Here is an 18,714-nt window from a genome sequence, read left to right as displayed (position 1 = left end):
AGTTTCCATCATACCAGCGTCGACCACCTTTTGAGGGAGAGAGTTAAAGATTTCTATAGAAGTTTGTATGAACAAATACATTCTGATTTCACATCAGCATAGTGTAGCTCTAATCAATCAAGGATTCCCCACTGCCATGGTTGACAGGGCCCTCAGTCATGTCCTATCTTCACCCATTCTTTTCCTTACCACAACAAAATAGTTCCCCTTGTCCCCACCTACCATCCCAAAAGCATCAACATCTGAAGCACCATTAGCTGCCATTTCCATCACCTCCAACAGATTGCCTCCACCAGACACATATTGCCCTCCACTCCCTTGTCAGCCTTCCGAGGGGAATGTTCCTTCCAGGACTACCCTGGTCCATTCCTCCTTTACTACCAACACGTCCTCACAACCCCTCAGCACCTTCCCCTGTCACCGCTGAAGGTGTAACACCTACTCAATTACTTCCTCCCTCCTCACTATCTAAGGCCCCAGACACACCTTTCAGGTGAAGTAGCATTTTACCTGAACTTCACTGAATCTAGTCTACTGTATTCACTTCTCACAGTGTGGTCTCCTCAACAGTGGGGAAACAATGTGCAGACTGGGTGACTGCTTTGCAAAACACGTATGTTCTGTCAGCAAAAATAACCCTGAGCTTCCAGCGCCTGCCACTTTGACACTTTATTGTTTTCCCTGGCGAACAGCTCTGACTCAGGCTGGCTATGGTGCTCCATCAAAACCTAGCACAATCCTGCAGCCTTTTGGACCCAATATCGAGTTCAAAAATGTTACAGCTTAAGCACTTTCTTCCATGTCCTTACTGTAATCCATGCACAAGGTCTTGTTATCATGTGGGCGGCTACTACAGACAACCCATTGTCAGTTACTTATGGTCCCTATTAGCAGCTGTTCATTCTCCCAGGCTGCCCTTTCCCATTCCTTTGTTTACCCAAGTATTTTTCTCTCTCAGGGCTCCATCTTACTACTGTCAACTCCCATATCCCTGTTTTCAGCATATATACCCACCTTTTCCAAGTTACAATCAGTTCTGAGAAAGATTTGGAGATGCCGGTGTTGGACTGGGGTGTACAAATTTAAAAATCACACAACACCAGGCTATAGTCCACAGGTTTAATTGGAAGCACACTAGCTTTCGGAGCGACGCTCCTTCATCAGGTGATTGTCACATCTTCTCTTTCAAGTAAGTGCTTTTCGAGGTGAACTGGGAAGGAAAATAAATGAGGGTCAAGGTGACAGCCATTCTGCCTCATTAGCATTTAAATGTGTCTATTTCAGGCATCAATTTTTAGCTACCAACGTTTTAAGTCTAAAGTGGAAAGCATTTTTAGTACTTATACAGGAAACATGAAAGTTGATGTTTCTGCAATAAATTCCGACAAAACATCTCAAAGTATTTATTTAAATGATTTAGAATCATGGATTCATAGAGATGCACAGCATGGAAATAGATCCTTCGGTCCAACTCGTCCATGCTGACAGATATCCCAATCCTATCTAGTCCCACCTGCCAGCACCTGGCCCATACCCATCCAGATGCCTTTTAAATGTTGCGATCAGACTAGCCTTTTTAGAACATAGAACATAGAACAATACAGTGCAGAACAGGCCCTTCGGTCCTCGATGTTGTGCCGACCTGTGAACTTTTCTCAGCTTGTCCCCTATACACTATCCCATCATTATCCATGTGCTGATCGAAGGATTGTTTAAATCTCCCTAATGTGGCTGAGTTGACTACATTAGCAGGCAGGGCATTCTACGCCCTCGCCACTCTCTGCGTAAAGAACCTGCCTCTGACATCTGTCTTAAATCTATCACCCCTCAACTTGTGGTTATACCCCCTCGTACAAGCTCATGTCATCGTCCTAGGAAAAATGACCTTCACTGTCTACCCTATCTAATCCTCTGATCATCTTTTATGTCTCTATTAAATCTCCTCTTAGCCTTCTTCTTTCCAATGAGAACAGATCCAAGTCTCTCAGCCGTTCGTCATAAGACCTTCCCTCCAGACCAGACAACATCCTGGTAAATCTCCTCCACACCTTTTCCAATGCTTCCATATCCTTCCCGAAATATGGGGACCAGAACTGTACACAATATTCCAAGTGTGGCCGCCTTTGGAGGCACTAATTAGAAAACTGCAATGAGTTGTTATTGACCCAGCTGCTAATACTGATAAAGAGGCCCATTTTCTTCAATTAAACTGATAATATGTTTTCATTTCATGCAGCAAGATCGGATTGACAGGAAATATGGCTGGACAGAAAATATGTGAGTTTCAACTTTATAACAGCCTTTATTATTTAATTAAAAACAATTATGCCACTGAACTAACTCTACTGAGGCCAGTATCCCAACACCAAGTCACCCTTTATTTACACCTGGAAAGTCCTTGATCAGCTCCCTCAGAGCCAGCTGAGGATGATCAGCCATGATCATAATGAATAGTGGTGCATGCTCGAAGGGCAGAATGGCTTACTCCTGCACCTATTGCCTATTGTCTATTGTCTATTGTCAGCTCTCAGAGTGAACAGGATGTCTGATACTGTCAGCTAGGACTCCCTGTTTGGACTAGATTAACAGCCCAATCAGGAAACTCATAATCTATGAGGTCCATCTGTCTGGCCTTGTTACAATTATTACAGCCAGTATAGTCCAAACTTCCATAAAAACTGAACTTGAAATACACTGTAGAAGATAATCTTAGTGCCTTTGTCCTATATGCCATCACCTTACATCATACAGAATTGCTCCCATCAACAGACAGCCAGTCTGTAAACATAGTGGTTCAAAGTATGTAATCCATAATTAACCTATTGCCCTTACAGCAATTACATAACTGAAAGCTATTTACATACAAGCACATGATTTTCTTCTTGATTTTGCTGCCAATGAATATCCAGGTGGAAATGTTTCAAAGATTCATTACCTTCCCCCTCTCCATCCAAATTGATTGACCCTTTATTTTGGCACCCCAGTCAGGGGAACATTTTCTCAGCACCTACCTTGTCAAATCTGTTAAGAATTTAATATATTTTGAATAAGATCACCTATCATTCTTCTATGTTCCAAGGGACAAATGGCCATAACTTATACAGTTTTGTAAGATTGCTATTAACATACTAGACAGAGAGAGAATAAAGAAACACAATGTTACTCTGAAATAGTGGGACTTAATTTTCTCACGAGGGTGAACTGTCTTGACACCCACATTATGTCTGTGGACACTTCTTACTTTGTGAGGTCATGTGAAACAGCTGGAAAAAAGATCTGAGATCCTTTCAATATAATGGAAATAAAAATCTGGAGAAATGGAGACGGCAATGTCAATTCACTGTTACCTGGTTTATTCTCCTGCTCAAAGTAAAAACCTCGTTTCCAATTTCCAATCCTGAAATTAGTGCTGGAAAACAATAGTCCCAGCACTTTTGAGCCATTGGTAGTAACCTGTCAGTGTTTGTTGCCATTATCCCTCTGAATCTGACTGCAGAAATCTTGATGTTACCATCTGTCTCTCTTCTACCACTGCTACAGGCTTTGTTCTCGATTGTGGGCAATCTCCCTAGACTATTGTCCCCCTTTCTGGAGCTGGTGATCAGTAAAATCAATTGAATTTCCCCTTTTCACTCTTGTATCACTTAAAATTGCCCTCTCCATTGAAAAATGCTTTATTATTTTTCAATGAGGTATAATTGAGTGTTTGACAGTCATTTCAGGAATAACAATTACTGATCAAGTGATTTTTTTGTTGAAGAATATGTGGAATATTGTGAAAAGCTATGTTATGATTATTAACTAGATTTCTAAAACTAGCTTTTATTAAATAATCACATTTTAAAGGTTGTTTATGATATTTCAGCTTGTACCTTTACCCTAATATTTATGATCCAACTTTTATATCAAGATTTGACAAAGGATTTGCTTTTTTGTGCTTTTTGTTTGCTGGTGGGTGGTGGATGAGAATATTTTAATGTGATTAACTACTAGGACAGTTTGATTTCCTCACTGAAGCTTGATGCTGTGAATCTCCATTAAACAACATGGCAAAGCAAAGGTTCTCACAACAGAGATTGTCAGATCTTTCAGTGACGCCTTCTTTAAGGCCAAGGGTGAGCTTGTTTCACACTGACTATGAAATCTGAGTCATGGTGCTTGTGCCCTAACTTCCAATAATGTGATCCCAGTGGGCAAGCTCATATCAATGTTGTTAATTTATAAATATGGCCTTAATTTATTTTTATAGTCCGTGAAACAATTTCAATGTACTCTGGTTTTATCATAGTTTACTTTCTAGTTTTGCTTGCCAGTTAATCCCTATACAGTGTTCCTTATAGAGTCATAGAGATGTACAGCACAGAAACAGACTCTTCGGTCCAACTCATCCATGCCAACCACATATCCCAACCTAATGTTGTCCCACTTGCCAGCACCTAGCATATATCCTTCCAAACCCTTCCTTTTCATATACCCATCCAGATGTCTTTTAAATGTTGCAATTGTACTAGCCACCACCACTTCCTCAGGCAGCTCATTGCATAAATGTACCATGCTCTGCGTAAAAACATTGTCCCTTAGGTCTCTTTTATATCTTTCCCCACTCACCCTAAACCAATGCCCTCTAGTTCTGGACTCCCTGACCCCAGGGAAAACACTTTGTCTATTTATCCTATTCATGCTCTTTATGATTTTATAAACTTCGACAACGTCACTTCTCAGCCTTCAATATTCCAGGGAAAACAGCCCTACCCTATTCAACCGCTCCATAATAGCTCAAATCCTTCAACCCTGGCAACATTCTTATAAATCTTTTCTGAACCCTTTGAAATTTCACAACATCCTTCCGATAGGAAGGAAACCAGAATTGCACACAATATTCCAAAAGTGGCCGAATCAGCGTCCTGTACAGCTGCAACATAACCTCCCAACTCCTCTACTCAATACTCTGTCCAATAACGAAAAGCATACCAAACGCCTTCTTCACTATGCTGTCTACCTGCAACTCCACTTTCAAGGAACTGTGAACCTGCACTCCAAGGTCTCCAAGCAACACTCCCTAGGACATTACCATTAAGTGTATAAAATTCTGCTAAGATTTGCTTTCCCAAAATGCAGCACATCACATTTAACTAAATTAAACTCCATCTGCCAATCCTTGGCCCATTAGCCCATCTGATCAAGATCCTGTTGTAATCTGAGGTAACTTTCTTCGCTGTCCACTACACCTTCGATTTTGGTGTCATCTGCAAACTTACTAACTATATCGCTTATGCTCATATCCAAATCATTTATATAAATGACGAAAAGTAGTGGACCCAGCACCGACCCTTGTGGCACTCCACTAGTCACAGGCCTCCAGTCTGAAAAACAACCCTTCACCACCACTCTCTGTTTTCTACCTTCGAGCCAGTTCTGTATCTAAATAGCTAGTTCTCCCTGTATTCCATGAGATCTAGCCTTGCTAACCAGTCTCCAAAGGGGGACCTTGTCAAATGCCTTACTAAAGTCCATCTAGATCACGACTACCGTTCTGCCCTCATCAATCCTCTTTGTTACTTCTTCAAAAAACACAATCAAGTTTGCGAGACATGATTTCCTACACACAAAGCAATGTTGACTACCCTAAGCAGTCCTTGCCTTTCCAAATACTTGTACATTCTGTCCCTCAGGATTCCTTCCAATAACTTGCCGACCATTGATGTCAGGCTCACTGGTCTATAGTTCTCTGACTTGTCCTGACCACCTTTCTTAAATAGTGGCACCACGTTAGCCAACCTCCAGTCTCCTGGCACCTCACCTGTGCTATCAACAATTCAAATATCTCAGCAAGGGGCCCAGCAATCACTTCCCGAGCTTCCCACAGAGTTCTAGGGTACACCTGATCAGATCCTGGGGATTTATCCACTTTCATGCGTTTCAAGACATCCAGTACCTCCTTCTTTGTAATATGGACATTTTTCAAGATGTCACCATCTATTTCCTTACATTCTACATCTTCCATGTCCTTCTCCACAGTAAACACTAATACAAAGTACTCATTTAGTATCTCCCCCATCTCCTGCGGCTCCACTAAAAGGCCTCCTTGGTGATCTTTGAGAGACCCTATTTGCTCCGTAGTTACCCTTTTGTCCTTAAGGTATTTGTAAAAACCCTTTGAATTCTACCTAACCCTATTTGCCAAAGCTATATCATGTCCCTCTTAAGTATACTCCAACTGCCTTTATACTCTTCTGAGAATTTACTCGATCTATCCTGTCTATATGCTTCTTTCTTTTACTGAACCAAACTCTCAAATTCGTTAGTCATCCAGCATTCCCTATACCTACCAACCATTTCTTTCATCCTAAGAGGAATATACTGTCTCTGGACTCTCGTTATCTCATTTCTAAAGGCTTCCCATTTTCCAGCCGTCCCTTTATCTGTGAACGTCTGCCCTCAATCAGCTTTTGAAAGTTCTTGCCTAATACTGTCAAAATTAGCCCAATTTAGAACTTCAACTTTTAGATCTGGTCTATTCTTTTCCATGACTATTTTAAAACTAACAGAATTATGGTCACTGGACCCAAAGTACTTCCCCACTGACACCTCAGTCACCTGCCCTGCCTTATTTCCAAGAGTAGGTCAAGTTTTGCACCTTTTCTAGTAGGTACATCCACATATTAAATCAGAAAATTTTCTTGTACGTACTTAAATTCCTTTCCATCTCAATCCTTAACACTATGGCAGTCCCAGTATATGTTTGGAAAGTTAAAATCCCCTACCATAACCACCCTATTATTCTTACAGGTAACTGAAATCTCCTTACAAATGTGTTTCTCAATTTTCCTCTGACTATTAGGGGTTCTATAGTACAATCCCAATAAGGTGATCATCCCTTTCTTAGTTAAAAATCACACAACACCAGATTATAGTCCAACAGGTTTAATTGGAAGCACACTAGCAATTAAACCTATTGGATTATAACCTGGTGTCATGTGATGTTTAACTTTGTACACACCACTCAAACACCGGCATCTCCAAATCATCCCTCTCTTATTTCTCAATTCCAACCAAATAACTTCCCAGGATGTATTTCTGGGAATATCCTCCCTAAGTACAGCTGTAATGCTATCCCTTATCAAAAATGCCACTCCCAGCCTCTCTTGCCTCCCTTTCTGCCCTTCCTGTAGCATTTGTATTCTGGAAGATTATGCTGCCAGTCCTGTCCATCCCTGAGCCATTGCTATGTAATTGCTATGATATCCCAGTCCCATGTTCCTAACCATGCTCTGAGCTCATCTGCCTTCCCTGTTAGGCCTCTTGCATTGAAATGAATGCGGTTTAATTTATCAGTCCTACCTTGTTCTCTGCTATGTCCCTGCCTGCCCTGACTTTGACTTGCCTTTGTTCTCAACTGTACCAGTCTCAGATTGATCTTTCCTCACTATCTCCCTGGGTCCCCTCACCCCCCAATCCCACTAGTTTAAATTCTCCCAAGCAGCTCTAGCAAATCTCCCTGTCAGTATATTAGTCCCCTTCCAATTCAGGTGCAATCCATCATTCTTTTACAGGTCCCTTCTACCCTAGAAGAAATTCCAATGAACCAAAAACGTAAATGCTTCTCCCATACATCAGCTCCTCAGCCATGCATTCATCTGCTTTATCCTCCTATTCCCACTCTCACTCGCTCATAAATTCTTCTGCCTTCATGTCTTTGGTTCCAATGTGTACAATAACCTCCTGCTGGGCCCTCAACCTCTTCAGAACATTCTGCACCTTCTCTGAGACATCCTTGATCCTGGTACCAGGGATGAAACACACCATTCTGATTTTTCGCTGCTAGCCACAGAAACATCTGTCTGTACCTTGGACTAGAGAGTCCCCTGACACAATCGAACTCTTCAAACCCAACTTACCCTTCATTGCATTAGAGCCAACTCCAAAACTAGAAACCTGGCTGTTTGTGCTACATCCCGCTGACAATTCGTCACTCCCTACATCTTTCTCAACAGCATACTTTTTTGAAATGGGGATAGCCACAGAAGACTCCTGCACCCTCACCTTGACCTCTTTCCACCTATCGCATTTCCGACACCCCTCCCCCAAGTCCCTCCTCCCTACCTTTTATCTTTGCCTGCTGGACACACTTTCCTCATTCCTGAAGAAGGGCTTATGCCCGAAACGTCGATTCTCCTGTTCCCTGGATGCTGCCTGACCTGCTGCGCTTTTCCAGCAACTCATTTTCAGCTCCTGCACTACCTGCCTACCTCTTTTACCTTTCCTGGAGTTAACCCATCTGTATGGCTGTATCTGCAACTTTTCTCCCTTCCTATAACTGCCATCCATCACACCCCTTTGCTCTTGTAAATTCCTCATTGCCTCTAACTATCACTCCAACTGATCCATTCAATCTAATAGGATTCACAATCAATGGAATTTATTGCAGATATAATCCTCAGTAACACATAAACTCTCCCTAAATCCCCAACTCTGACAAGAAGAACATATCACTCTACTGTAGGCCCTTTTGAGCTTCTTCAAGTCTACAGACCCAGAACATAACACTGTCTTATTTCTCTACAAAATACTGCTCCAGGCAAACTTAACATTATGGCTTATCTTTTTAATTTTAATCAAGAGACATATCTCAAGTAAAACATGTAATCAAGAAAGAACCCACTCTACTCACTATTGTAGATTTACAGCAAGGCTATCATTAAAACTATTCCCTTATGTTTTTCTGTGTTGTGACCTTTCCCAAATAAATTCCTCTAAGATCAGTTGTGAATTTCACTGTTTGTTAATTTTCCCAGATGCACCCCAATGTCCGGCGATACATGAATTCAACAGCAAAGGCAGTAACTGCATAGGTTCACTCATGTGTCAGTTAGCAGTGTGGGTTTCTATCTCTCACACTCTCACTCTCTCACTCTCTTTCTCCTGCACTGACCTGACCATGTGCTGCCTTTGTCTATCCCTCTGCCCTTTAATAGTGCCATTGTTTTGACTTTTTTTCCTCCAAAGTTCCAAAACAATGCATCAGCATATAAAACAGTAATTGCTGCTCCAGAAATTCAAGGAAATCACCTCCAACACCTAAAATACCTCAAACAACGAGCAGCCTGTTCCAGCCAGAAATGTTTCCCGTCCTCCATCTTGGATTACCCAGAATCCGTCTTCTTCCTATTTCAATAGCTGCTTCCTTATAACCTTTTTGGGTTGAGATTTTATTATAACCTGAAACTCAAAAATATGCTGATTAATATTTCTTTGATGAAAATGATGGAGACGGTTGATGAGAGTAATATTGATGTTGAGCATCTGGAATTATCATCTATGAAAGATATATGTACATACAATGATAAACTTGGAAAATGGAAGTTTGAACACTATTGCGTTGCACAGAATGAATCAATTTTTATGTTTTTACAACTCAAAGGTGAAATCTGGATCTGTGTAGTTCATTAACTGGTTACACAAATCATATAACTTTTGAAGAAGCTGGATTTCATATTTGTGTGAGACTAGCTGGTACCAGGTAGCCTCAAGTTAAATAATCGGCCTAGCAACAGGTTTAATAGTTAAATAGCAGTTTGTCATGGAGTTGGGAGGAGGGGCAGTTTTATGAAGACCTCCAGAAAGCCTGTGCACGAAGTTTTTCTCTCTCTTGCAACCTTAGTGAGTGGAGCTAAAAGAAACCCCAAAAACTTTGAAAAGAAGAACTTATAGCTCAACAAAAAAAAACCTAGGTCCAACAAGCTGACTACTGAATTGAGAATTGCTGGGATCAACAACAAAGTGATGTCATCACCAAAATCCATTTGAACTGTGAGAAAGGCATTGTGCTCCACCCTTGTTGTTTGGTTTCATGATGCACACAATTTGTTTCTTTCTGTCTATGTTTCCACTGTGATTTTTGTCTGCAGAACTCTCTGTCCTATTTGTAAGTGAAGATTTATGTGCATTGGGATTTAAAGAGGATGTAGTTCAAGTTTGCATATTGGTAACTAATAATCCATTTTGCCATTTGTTAAAGGATAAGTTTGCTGATAATAAACAAGTGTTTTTGTTTTGATGAAACCTGGTTTGAGTTTCTTTCATTTTAGATAGCGATCAAAGTGACTGAACTGATTATTACATTTGTGACAACTCCTGGAATAGAAAGGCTTGTTTTCCACCACACCTCTCTCGTCAGGGTCATGATTAAAGTCTGAAGGCTCAGTGTTGGTTCTTTGAATGCAGACATAGAATTGACAAAGGAGTTAAAGGTGAAATTTCCCACAAAAACTAAGAATGTGCAGAAAATTAACACATTAGCTCAGAATTTGGGACTAGTTAACTAATAGTGAGCCACTTGAGTTAACAAGAATGCTATTGAATCTAAAGGAGTGAAATGAAAGTGGAAATGGAACTTAAGAATTGAAATTGAGGAGAAAGAAAGCAAAAGAACATTTTGGAATTAGAGATGCAGGAGAGAGAAAAGATTAAGGAAATGGCAGTCTTTTTGTGTTGGCTTCACTGTAGAAGACTTAGAAAACTTAACAAAGCAAATGAAGAGGTTAACAGGAGGAATGAATATAAGACAATCACCATCGGGATCAGGTGACCTCCATCCCAAGGACTTAAACAAGTGGCTGCAGAGATGGTAGATGTGTTGATTATCATCTTCAAACAATCCTCAGATTTTTTGTCGTGGATTAGAAAATAGTTTGTGCAATATCTTTGTTTTTGTTCAAGAAATGAGGCAGACAGAAAGCAGGAAACTGTAAGCTAATTAGCCTAACATCTGTCTTGGAGAAATCCACTATTAAACAGTTTGCAGCAGGATTGTTAGAAAATCAGAACGTGATAATGTACAATCAATTTGGCTTTGGGAAAGGGAAATCATGTTTAACTAGTTAGAGGTTTTTTCAGAAAATAACACACAAAGTGAATAGCTTGGATTTTCAAAAGAACGTTGATAAGGTGCTGCATCAAAGGTTTGTTGACAATGTGAGAGCTTATGGTGTAGAGGGTAAAATATTAGCATGGATAAAGAATTAACAGGAAGCAAGGATAAGTGCTTTTTTTCAGGTTGGCAGGCTGTATCTGGTGAAATACCATAGAGATCAGTGCTTGGACCTCAATTACCTTTATCTATATCAATGACTTAGATGAAAGGGCAGATTGTGTGGTAGCTAAATTTTCAAAAGACAAATTAGTAAATTAAATGTGAAAAAGAGGTAGACTGTCTGTAAATGAATACATTACATTAGCTCATTATGATCTTTTGAAGGGCAACTAGGGATGGACAGCAAATTCTGGCTCAACTAGCGGCATCCACACCCTGTGAAAGAATAAAAAAGAATAAATAGGTTAAATGAATGGGCAAAAAATTGGCAGGTGGGTATGTTGTGGGAAAATGTGACCTTGTCCACTTTGGCAGGCTGAATGGAACAGCAGTTTTTTGTTTAAATGGGTAGAGGCTGCAAAGTGATTGTACAGATGCATCAAGGTGTTGCTAATTATATAAATCATGAAGGTTAGCATGCAGATTCTGCAGGTAATTAGGAGGACTAATGGAATATTTACGTTAATTGGAAGAGGAAGGGGACATAAGTATTGGATATTTTACTGCAATTGTACACCTCTGTATCTACATTACCAAACCTATTCGTAATCCTGATAGAGTCATAGAGATGTACAGCATGGAAACAGACCCTTCGGTCCAACCAGTCCATGCCGACCAGATATCCCAACCCAACCTAATCCCACCTGCCAGCACCCGGCCCATATCCCTCCAAACCCTTCCTATTCATATGCCCATCCAAATGCCTCTTAAATGTTGCAATTGTACCAGCCTCCACCACTTCCTCTGGCAGCTCATTCCATACACATACCACCCTCTGCATGAAAAAGTTGCCCCTTAGGTCTCTTTTATATCTTTCCCCTCTCACCCTAAACCTATGCCCTCTAGTTCTGGAATCCCTACAGCCGCAACATGTCCTCCCAACTCCTGTACTCAATACTCTGACCAATAAAAGAAAGCATACCAAATGCCTTCTTCACTATCCTATCTACCTGCAACTCCACTTTCAAGGAGCTGTGAACCTGCACTCCAAGGTCTCTTTGTTCAGCAACACTCCCTAGGACCTTACCATTAAGTAACAAAAGAGTGGGGTGAATTTTCATTCTTCATAAATCTGAAGTTGTATAATTCAGTTTTTCTTGCATTATCGTAATGAATATGAATTTTGAGTGATATATTGATTGTTTTCCAGTTGAGTCAATGGTTGGTCCATTAGCCAAAGATGTAGATAGCTTGGCATTGTGCATGAAAGCTCTCTTATGTGAAGATATGTTCCATTTGGATCCCTCTGTGCCACCCATTCCCTTCAATGAACAGGTAACACAACAACAACTGTTTACCTTTATATTGCAGCTTTCAGGTATTAAATGCTCCAAAGAGTTTCAAAATGAAATAGATTCTGAGAAGTAATCAATTCAAGAAAAATTATAATACATTCAATTATGATGACTGAAACGACAGCTGAGGTTGAAGGTTCTTTTTGAAGTTGGGGATAGCTTGCTGAACGCTGGGCTTAAAAAGGGTATTTTTTAAAGATTGAAACAAGATGGCTGTGTCGAAGGAATGAAGTACAGAGATGGAAGTCACGGGACCAAACTGGAACGTAGGATTAAAGAAACTCACAGAAGTGAAGAGACTGGTAACAAAGTTAGACATTTCGGGCAGAATTTACCTCCCCCAGCTGGGTTTGAGATACTGGCAGGGTGTATAGGCTGAAGAAAAGGAAGGAAGGTGGGGAAAGGGATTGAGGTCCTTTGCCTACCTCATCCCCTCCAATTAAGTCAGGGCTGTGGAAGATGAAGGATGGTTCTCCTGCCCAGAGGCTAATAAAAGGCTTAATCCCAGATGTTGCTTCTTTTCCACCATATTTACACCAATATGGGGGGAGGTTACCCATAAAAGATGGCAGTTTCCCTGTGGGCTTGATGAGACCACTTTATTTGGGAACCCTTGTGATCCATGGAGAGCCCCCTTACCCTTAAAGGAGTTAAATACCTGTCCTGAGTTAGTTCATTCTCTGACTGACATTGAATTCTGAAAGTGGCTGCAGTAAGTAGCTAACTTTCTAGCCTATGACTGGGACTGTTCAAGTCACCATTAGATTCAATCCCTTTGAATCTGATGCCTTTAGAAATTGGAAGCCAGCAGTGGATGACAAAGACAAGGTCAGCTAGAGAATGGAACTTATAACTTCAGTTAACCTGAAGTTCACGTAGCAGTGAGTTCTGCAGTATTCCAAAGCACATCGTCAAGACGTCAACCTGAAGAAAACAGAAGCATGACAGGGTTGACAATTAGGTAAGGGTAGAAACAGACAATATTGTGGAAGTAGGTCAGATACTTACAATGTCCTCATGACCCACCCCATCTGTCCATCTTCCTTCCCACTTATCCGGTCCACCCTCTCCTCTGACCTATCACCTTCATCCCCACCTATTGCACTCTCAGCTACCTTACCCCCAACTCCATCCCCATCCCCTCCAATTTATCTCTCCATCCCCGAGGCTCCCAGTCTCATTCCTGATGAAGGGCTTTTGCCCAAAATGTTGATTTTCCTGCTCCTCAGATGCTGTGTGGCGTGCTGTGCTTTTCCAGCACCACACTCTTGACTCTAATCTCCAGCATCTGCAGTATTCACTTTTGCCTAATGATTGAAACACTGTTTAGAGTTAAAGCAGACTTTAAAGAGGTGTATCATAAAGTTCAGCCACAGAGGGCAATGAAGAAAGACGGAAGTTGTGGAACATTTTAATGTTTGTTCTCGGTATCTGTGGGAAAGCTTATGCCTTGTTTGGTGCATCGTAGCATCGTTGAGTTGGTTATTTTTCCAGGTGTCCACAGTGGCAGTGTGGACAGGATTGTCCTTTTATACAGGGGATGCTCAATATTTTATCCATTAAAATAAGTGGAAATGAAAACCCAAGTGTTTCTTTGTAATTTTCAAAATTTATAAGTGAGAGGAATAAAGATCGGTGTGGGCAGATTCAGAGATTCCTTTGAGCTCTCTTGCATTCATCATTCAACTACAATATCTCACTTTCTCTACTGAACCTGAAATTTTAACCCTCATGAAGAACGTAGGACCACAGGGGCTATTAAGCCTGCTCTATTGTACAATATGTCATAGTCATTGCAGATTGGAGGTGGGCATTGCTGTGTGGCTGAAAGAATCCAATGAAACCTTGAAAGTGCTTACTAATCCTCAAAGAGAATAGAGAAATTCCTGGAGGTAGAGGGAGTGTAAGGAGGGATGGTCAAGAAAGATTGAATGGACTAAGCAATGATTTGTGGCTGATGTGGGCTAGAAAGCATAAAGCAAAATGTGATTCCTAAGAGGCTGCATAGGGACACTGAACTCATCCCCTCTCAACTTCAACTGTAAGTATAGGGTACGGCTATCTTGTATGGAAAGATTCCTTTCATTATTGACGTGAAGCTAGCTGAAGAAGGATTCAGTACTCATGCAGAAATTTGCAAAGTCCTTTGCAACATGACTGGTGGCGCTTTCAATACGATGAGGTGCAATGTCAGAGTTCCATGCTCCATGCATTGTTCCATGGGTAATCTTGTCACAGTGCTCCACATCCCTCTGTATGTTACTTGCCAGTTGTGAAAATGTTGACTGTTTCAGTATTAAGGAGGAGAAAGTGGGGACTGCAGATGTTGGAGATCAGAGTCCAGGGTGTGGTGCTGGAAAAGCACAGTTGTTCAGGCAGCATCCGAGGACAGGAGAATCGACGTTTCTGGCATAAGCCCTTCATCAGGAATCCTGCTCCTGCTCCTGCTCCTCGGGTGCTATCTGACTGACTGTGCTTTTTCAGCACCACACTCTTGACAAGTTTCGATATTGAGGACATGTTTTGCAAAAAAAAAAGTTACATTACATTTTTTGAATTTAAAACTTTTTTTCAGATGTACACCAACACGAAACGATTGAGGATAGGTTATTTTGAAAATGATGAGTATTGGATCCCGACCCCGAGCATGAAGCGAGCCGTCCTGGAAACCAAAGAACTACTGGAAAAAGCTGGACACACGGTGTGCTTACTAATCCTCAAAGAGAATGGAGAAATTCCTGGAGGTAGAGGGAGGGTGAGGAGGGATGGTCAAGAAAGATTGAATGGACTAAGCAATGATTTGTTTTTAATTAATCTTACTTCCCTGCCCCCTTATCCAAACACCCAACACAGACACTGGAAACACAATTTGGGAAGGCATGAAAATAAATAATTTTCAGGATTGGGCCATTTAGTGAGTTCCTAGTTTTGAATGGCATGTGAGGCAACATACAGAGATTTGAAAATGACAGACAGGAAAGGAACTGTGGGGCTCCACTGGCTGCAGGTCTCCAGGTAGACCCACCATCACTGATAACAGTCCCTCAGATTTCACGGTATTCTGTTTTAAATGGTAAGCATATATCAGGTCATCAGATTCTTTCTGAAAATCCACGTAGGCAATATCCATTTGGGTACACCCAATATTCAAATTATTCCATTGAAAGATTCTAGTAAACTAGTTTTCTTGAGAGAACTGATCCCCCACTCTCTCACACCAGTTTCTGCACATAATCAAAAAGGAATTGGACTGGTTCCTGACTGGTTCAGTTATTTGGTTCATTTGATCTTCAGGATTCGTTTTGATTTCCTCAACTGGGTCAGAGAAGAGTTCTCCTAAGTACATTTTTCCGTACTAAGCTAATATTTTCTCTGTGGACATTACATGGGTGCAGGGAATGTTGAAGGTGTAGAAGATTGGAAAGAAGTGTATTTGTTTAATCATTTATTGTGCATTCCAAGATGCCCTTGAGAAAGTGGTGGTAAGCTGCCTTTTTGAACGGCTGCAGTGCATTTGTGTTGGTAGACCCTCAAAGCTGTTAGGGCGGGTGTTCCAGAATTTTGACCCAGTGACACTTAGGGAACACCATTATATTTCCAAGTCAGAATGATGGCTTGGAGTAGAGGTTGCAGGCAATGATGTTCCCATGTTTCTGCTGTCCTTGTCCTTCTAGATGGAGGTGGTGCTGGGCTTGGAAGGTGTTGCCTGAGGAGCCTTGGTGAATTTCTGTATTGCATCTTGGAGATAATAAATACTGCTGCTGCTACTACTGAGTGTCAGTGGTGGAGGAAGTGAATATTTGTGAATGGGATGCCAGTCAAGTGAGTTGTTTTGTCCTGGAAAGAGTCAATATTCTTAAGAGTTGTTGGAGCTGCCCTCATTCAAGCTAGTGGGGAGTATTCCATCACACTCCTGACTTGTGCTTTGCAGAGGATGGACAGGTATCGAGAAGTCAGGAGGTGAGTTATTCACTACAAGATTCCTAGCTTCTGACCTGCTCTTTTCGTTTGATTTATTATTGTCCCATGTACCAAGCTACATTGAAAAGTATTGTATTACATGCTAACTAGACAAATCATACCTCACATAAATACATCAGGGTAATAGAACAGAATGCAAAATATAGTGTTACAGAGAAGTTGCAGAGAACCATCAACTCCAATATATGAGAGGTCCATTCATAAGTCTGATAACAGCTGGGAAGAAGCTGTTCTTTTATCTGTTGGTACAAATTTTCAAACTTTTGGATCTTCTGCCTGATGGAAGAAGGTGGAAGAGAATATAATTGGGGAAGGAGGAGCCTTTGATTACGTTGGCTGCTTTTCTGAGTCAGAGGGAAGTGTAGTTAGAGTCAAAAGAAGGAGAGCTAGTTTTCATGATAGACTGAGCTGCATTCACAACGCTTAGGAATTTCTTGTGGTCTTGGCAGACTAGTTGCAATTATAAACTGTGATGCATCTGCATCGCATGCTTTCTATGATGCATCTATAAAAATTGGTAAGAATCCTTGTGGATCTATGCCAATAGTTATAGCAAACACTAGCAACTGTGTCAATAACTTTTAGTGATCACTATAGAAAGGTTTGAAAAATGCCTGCAATAGTTTTAAGGGAGAGGTGCAATCTAATTCATCTTACCAAGAATTCCTGCACAGAAACAGTCCATTGTCTCAACTGACCTGTGCCAAAATATATGCTACAACTGAGCCTCCTTTCACCTCTCTTCATTTAACACCTATCAGTATATTCTTCTACTCCTCTCTCCCTTATGTATTTATCTAGTTTTCCCTTAAGTGTATCCATTCTACTGCCCTTCAAGTTTCTCTTGCTGAGCATGGATTTCCCTACGCACTTTCATATCTATATTACAAATGTCAGGATGAGGTAAAATTAGATTAATTATTGGATAAGAAGACTGTTTATGTCTGCTCCCTTGTCAGACAGGACCCTTCGTTCAATAAACCAAATGATTAACTCTTTGTTTCTCTCTATTTCTAGTTGGTATCATTCACACCACCAAACGTGTACAATGCTATGAATGAACTAGTTTTTCCGGGACTTCTTGCAGACAAGTGTGTTACGCTTATGGAAAGCCTGTACGTAAGCTCAAAGGATTTTAATTTGCCACCTGACATGAAACCATTATCTGCTTTTATTGTATTTTGTAAGTAAAACTTCCTAAAATGGAGTCCGAAAAGATTTATAACGAATATGGTCTTTTCAGTCCTCAAAGTATACAGATAAAACACTTTGACTGTGATTTGTATTTCATTTTATATATGGACTTTAATTTTTAACTCCATCATTCACTCAGAATTAATTCCTCCCATCCAATCCAAATGACAGTATCATAAATATTCGTTGTTTAAATTTCAATCAGGAAAAATGTCCAACACTCACAAAAAAAAACTGAGCACTTCACTTATAGCTGGCAAGATTTCACAGAAAATCAAATCAGCCTGCCAGCTGCATGTGCTAAAACTAAACAATGGAAACGTATATATTTTGGCTTCTTTGATAAGATGATGGGATGAGTTGGACAGGCATTTTGTATTTTGCTGGACCTTTAACCTTGCCCTCAGTCCTGTACATGCTATTGCCTCTCTGGGTGGAAAAATTACCCAATATTCCATGGATGCAAAATTGGAATTATTTTTTGTGCACCACTATTACTTATTCATCAAAATGGTATTTGAAAGACACACACACGTACACAGGGGCACATGTAGGTGCACTTACACATACACACATTGCTGTGGACTGTTGTTACATTCCTGACACAACTCTGAACTGGTTTCTGTCAGCACCCATGACCCTTTGTAATACTGATTGGGCTTATCTTCCTTTAGGATCTCCTAAACAAATCGATTGGGCCCTTCTTCTTTGCTGACTTTCTCCTGATTAACTTTCTGAATGCCCTATTCCTCCCCTTTCCTGTAAAGGCCTCTAATCCATAAAGATCTGAACCACTTTAGATCTGTGACCATGTGATTTTCTTGCAGTTTTAAACATTCCCTGCTGTAATGTTTTTCTATGCTTTATCAGTGCTGAATGGGCTTTTCCTCTCTGTGATGCCAACCTAAGTGAGTCTCTGAGTCTCTCACCTCCTTCTCTCTGTTACTATTTGGTTTCACTGCAGATTTTCTTCCCCATATCTGTGATCAGATTGCTGGACTGTTGTCCAGCGACTGAATTTCACTGCAAGTGCTCTTTGCTGCTTGCCTCCATTTCTATGGGTCTGGTCACTGCAGCTACTCTTTCGTAAAATCAAGTTTACATCCAGGGAGAGAATATTAACAAGTTTTCCTGCACACAGCTATATTTAAG

The 18,714-nt window shown here is 40.8% G+C and overlaps 1 protein-coding gene across 1 annotated transcript in view; it reads left to right on the top strand.

Moving 5' to 3' along the window:
* The window catches only part of LOC122554712 (fatty-acid amide hydrolase 1-like), a 66,899-nt gene that overhangs the window by 31,900 nt on the left and 16,285 nt on the right, over nt 1-18,714 (top strand). The window contains exons 8-11 of the mRNA XM_043700088.1: nt 2,237-2,277; nt 12,243-12,367; nt 14,963-15,088; nt 17,386-17,483. Of these exons, the coding sequence (XP_043556023.1) occupies nt 2,237-2,277; nt 12,243-12,367; nt 14,963-15,088; nt 17,386-17,483 (390 nt within the window). The remainder of the gene's footprint in view (nt 1-2,236; nt 2,278-12,242; nt 12,368-14,962; nt 15,089-17,385; nt 17,484-18,714) is intronic.

Source organism: Chiloscyllium plagiosum, chromosome 11, assembly GCF_004010195.1.
Source record: "Chiloscyllium plagiosum isolate BGI_BamShark_2017 chromosome 11, ASM401019v2, whole genome shotgun sequence".
NCBI classification, from domain to species: domain Eukaryota; kingdom Metazoa; phylum Chordata; class Chondrichthyes; order Orectolobiformes; family Hemiscylliidae; genus Chiloscyllium; species Chiloscyllium plagiosum.
This window is presented reverse-complemented; position numbering and strand designations above follow the sequence as displayed.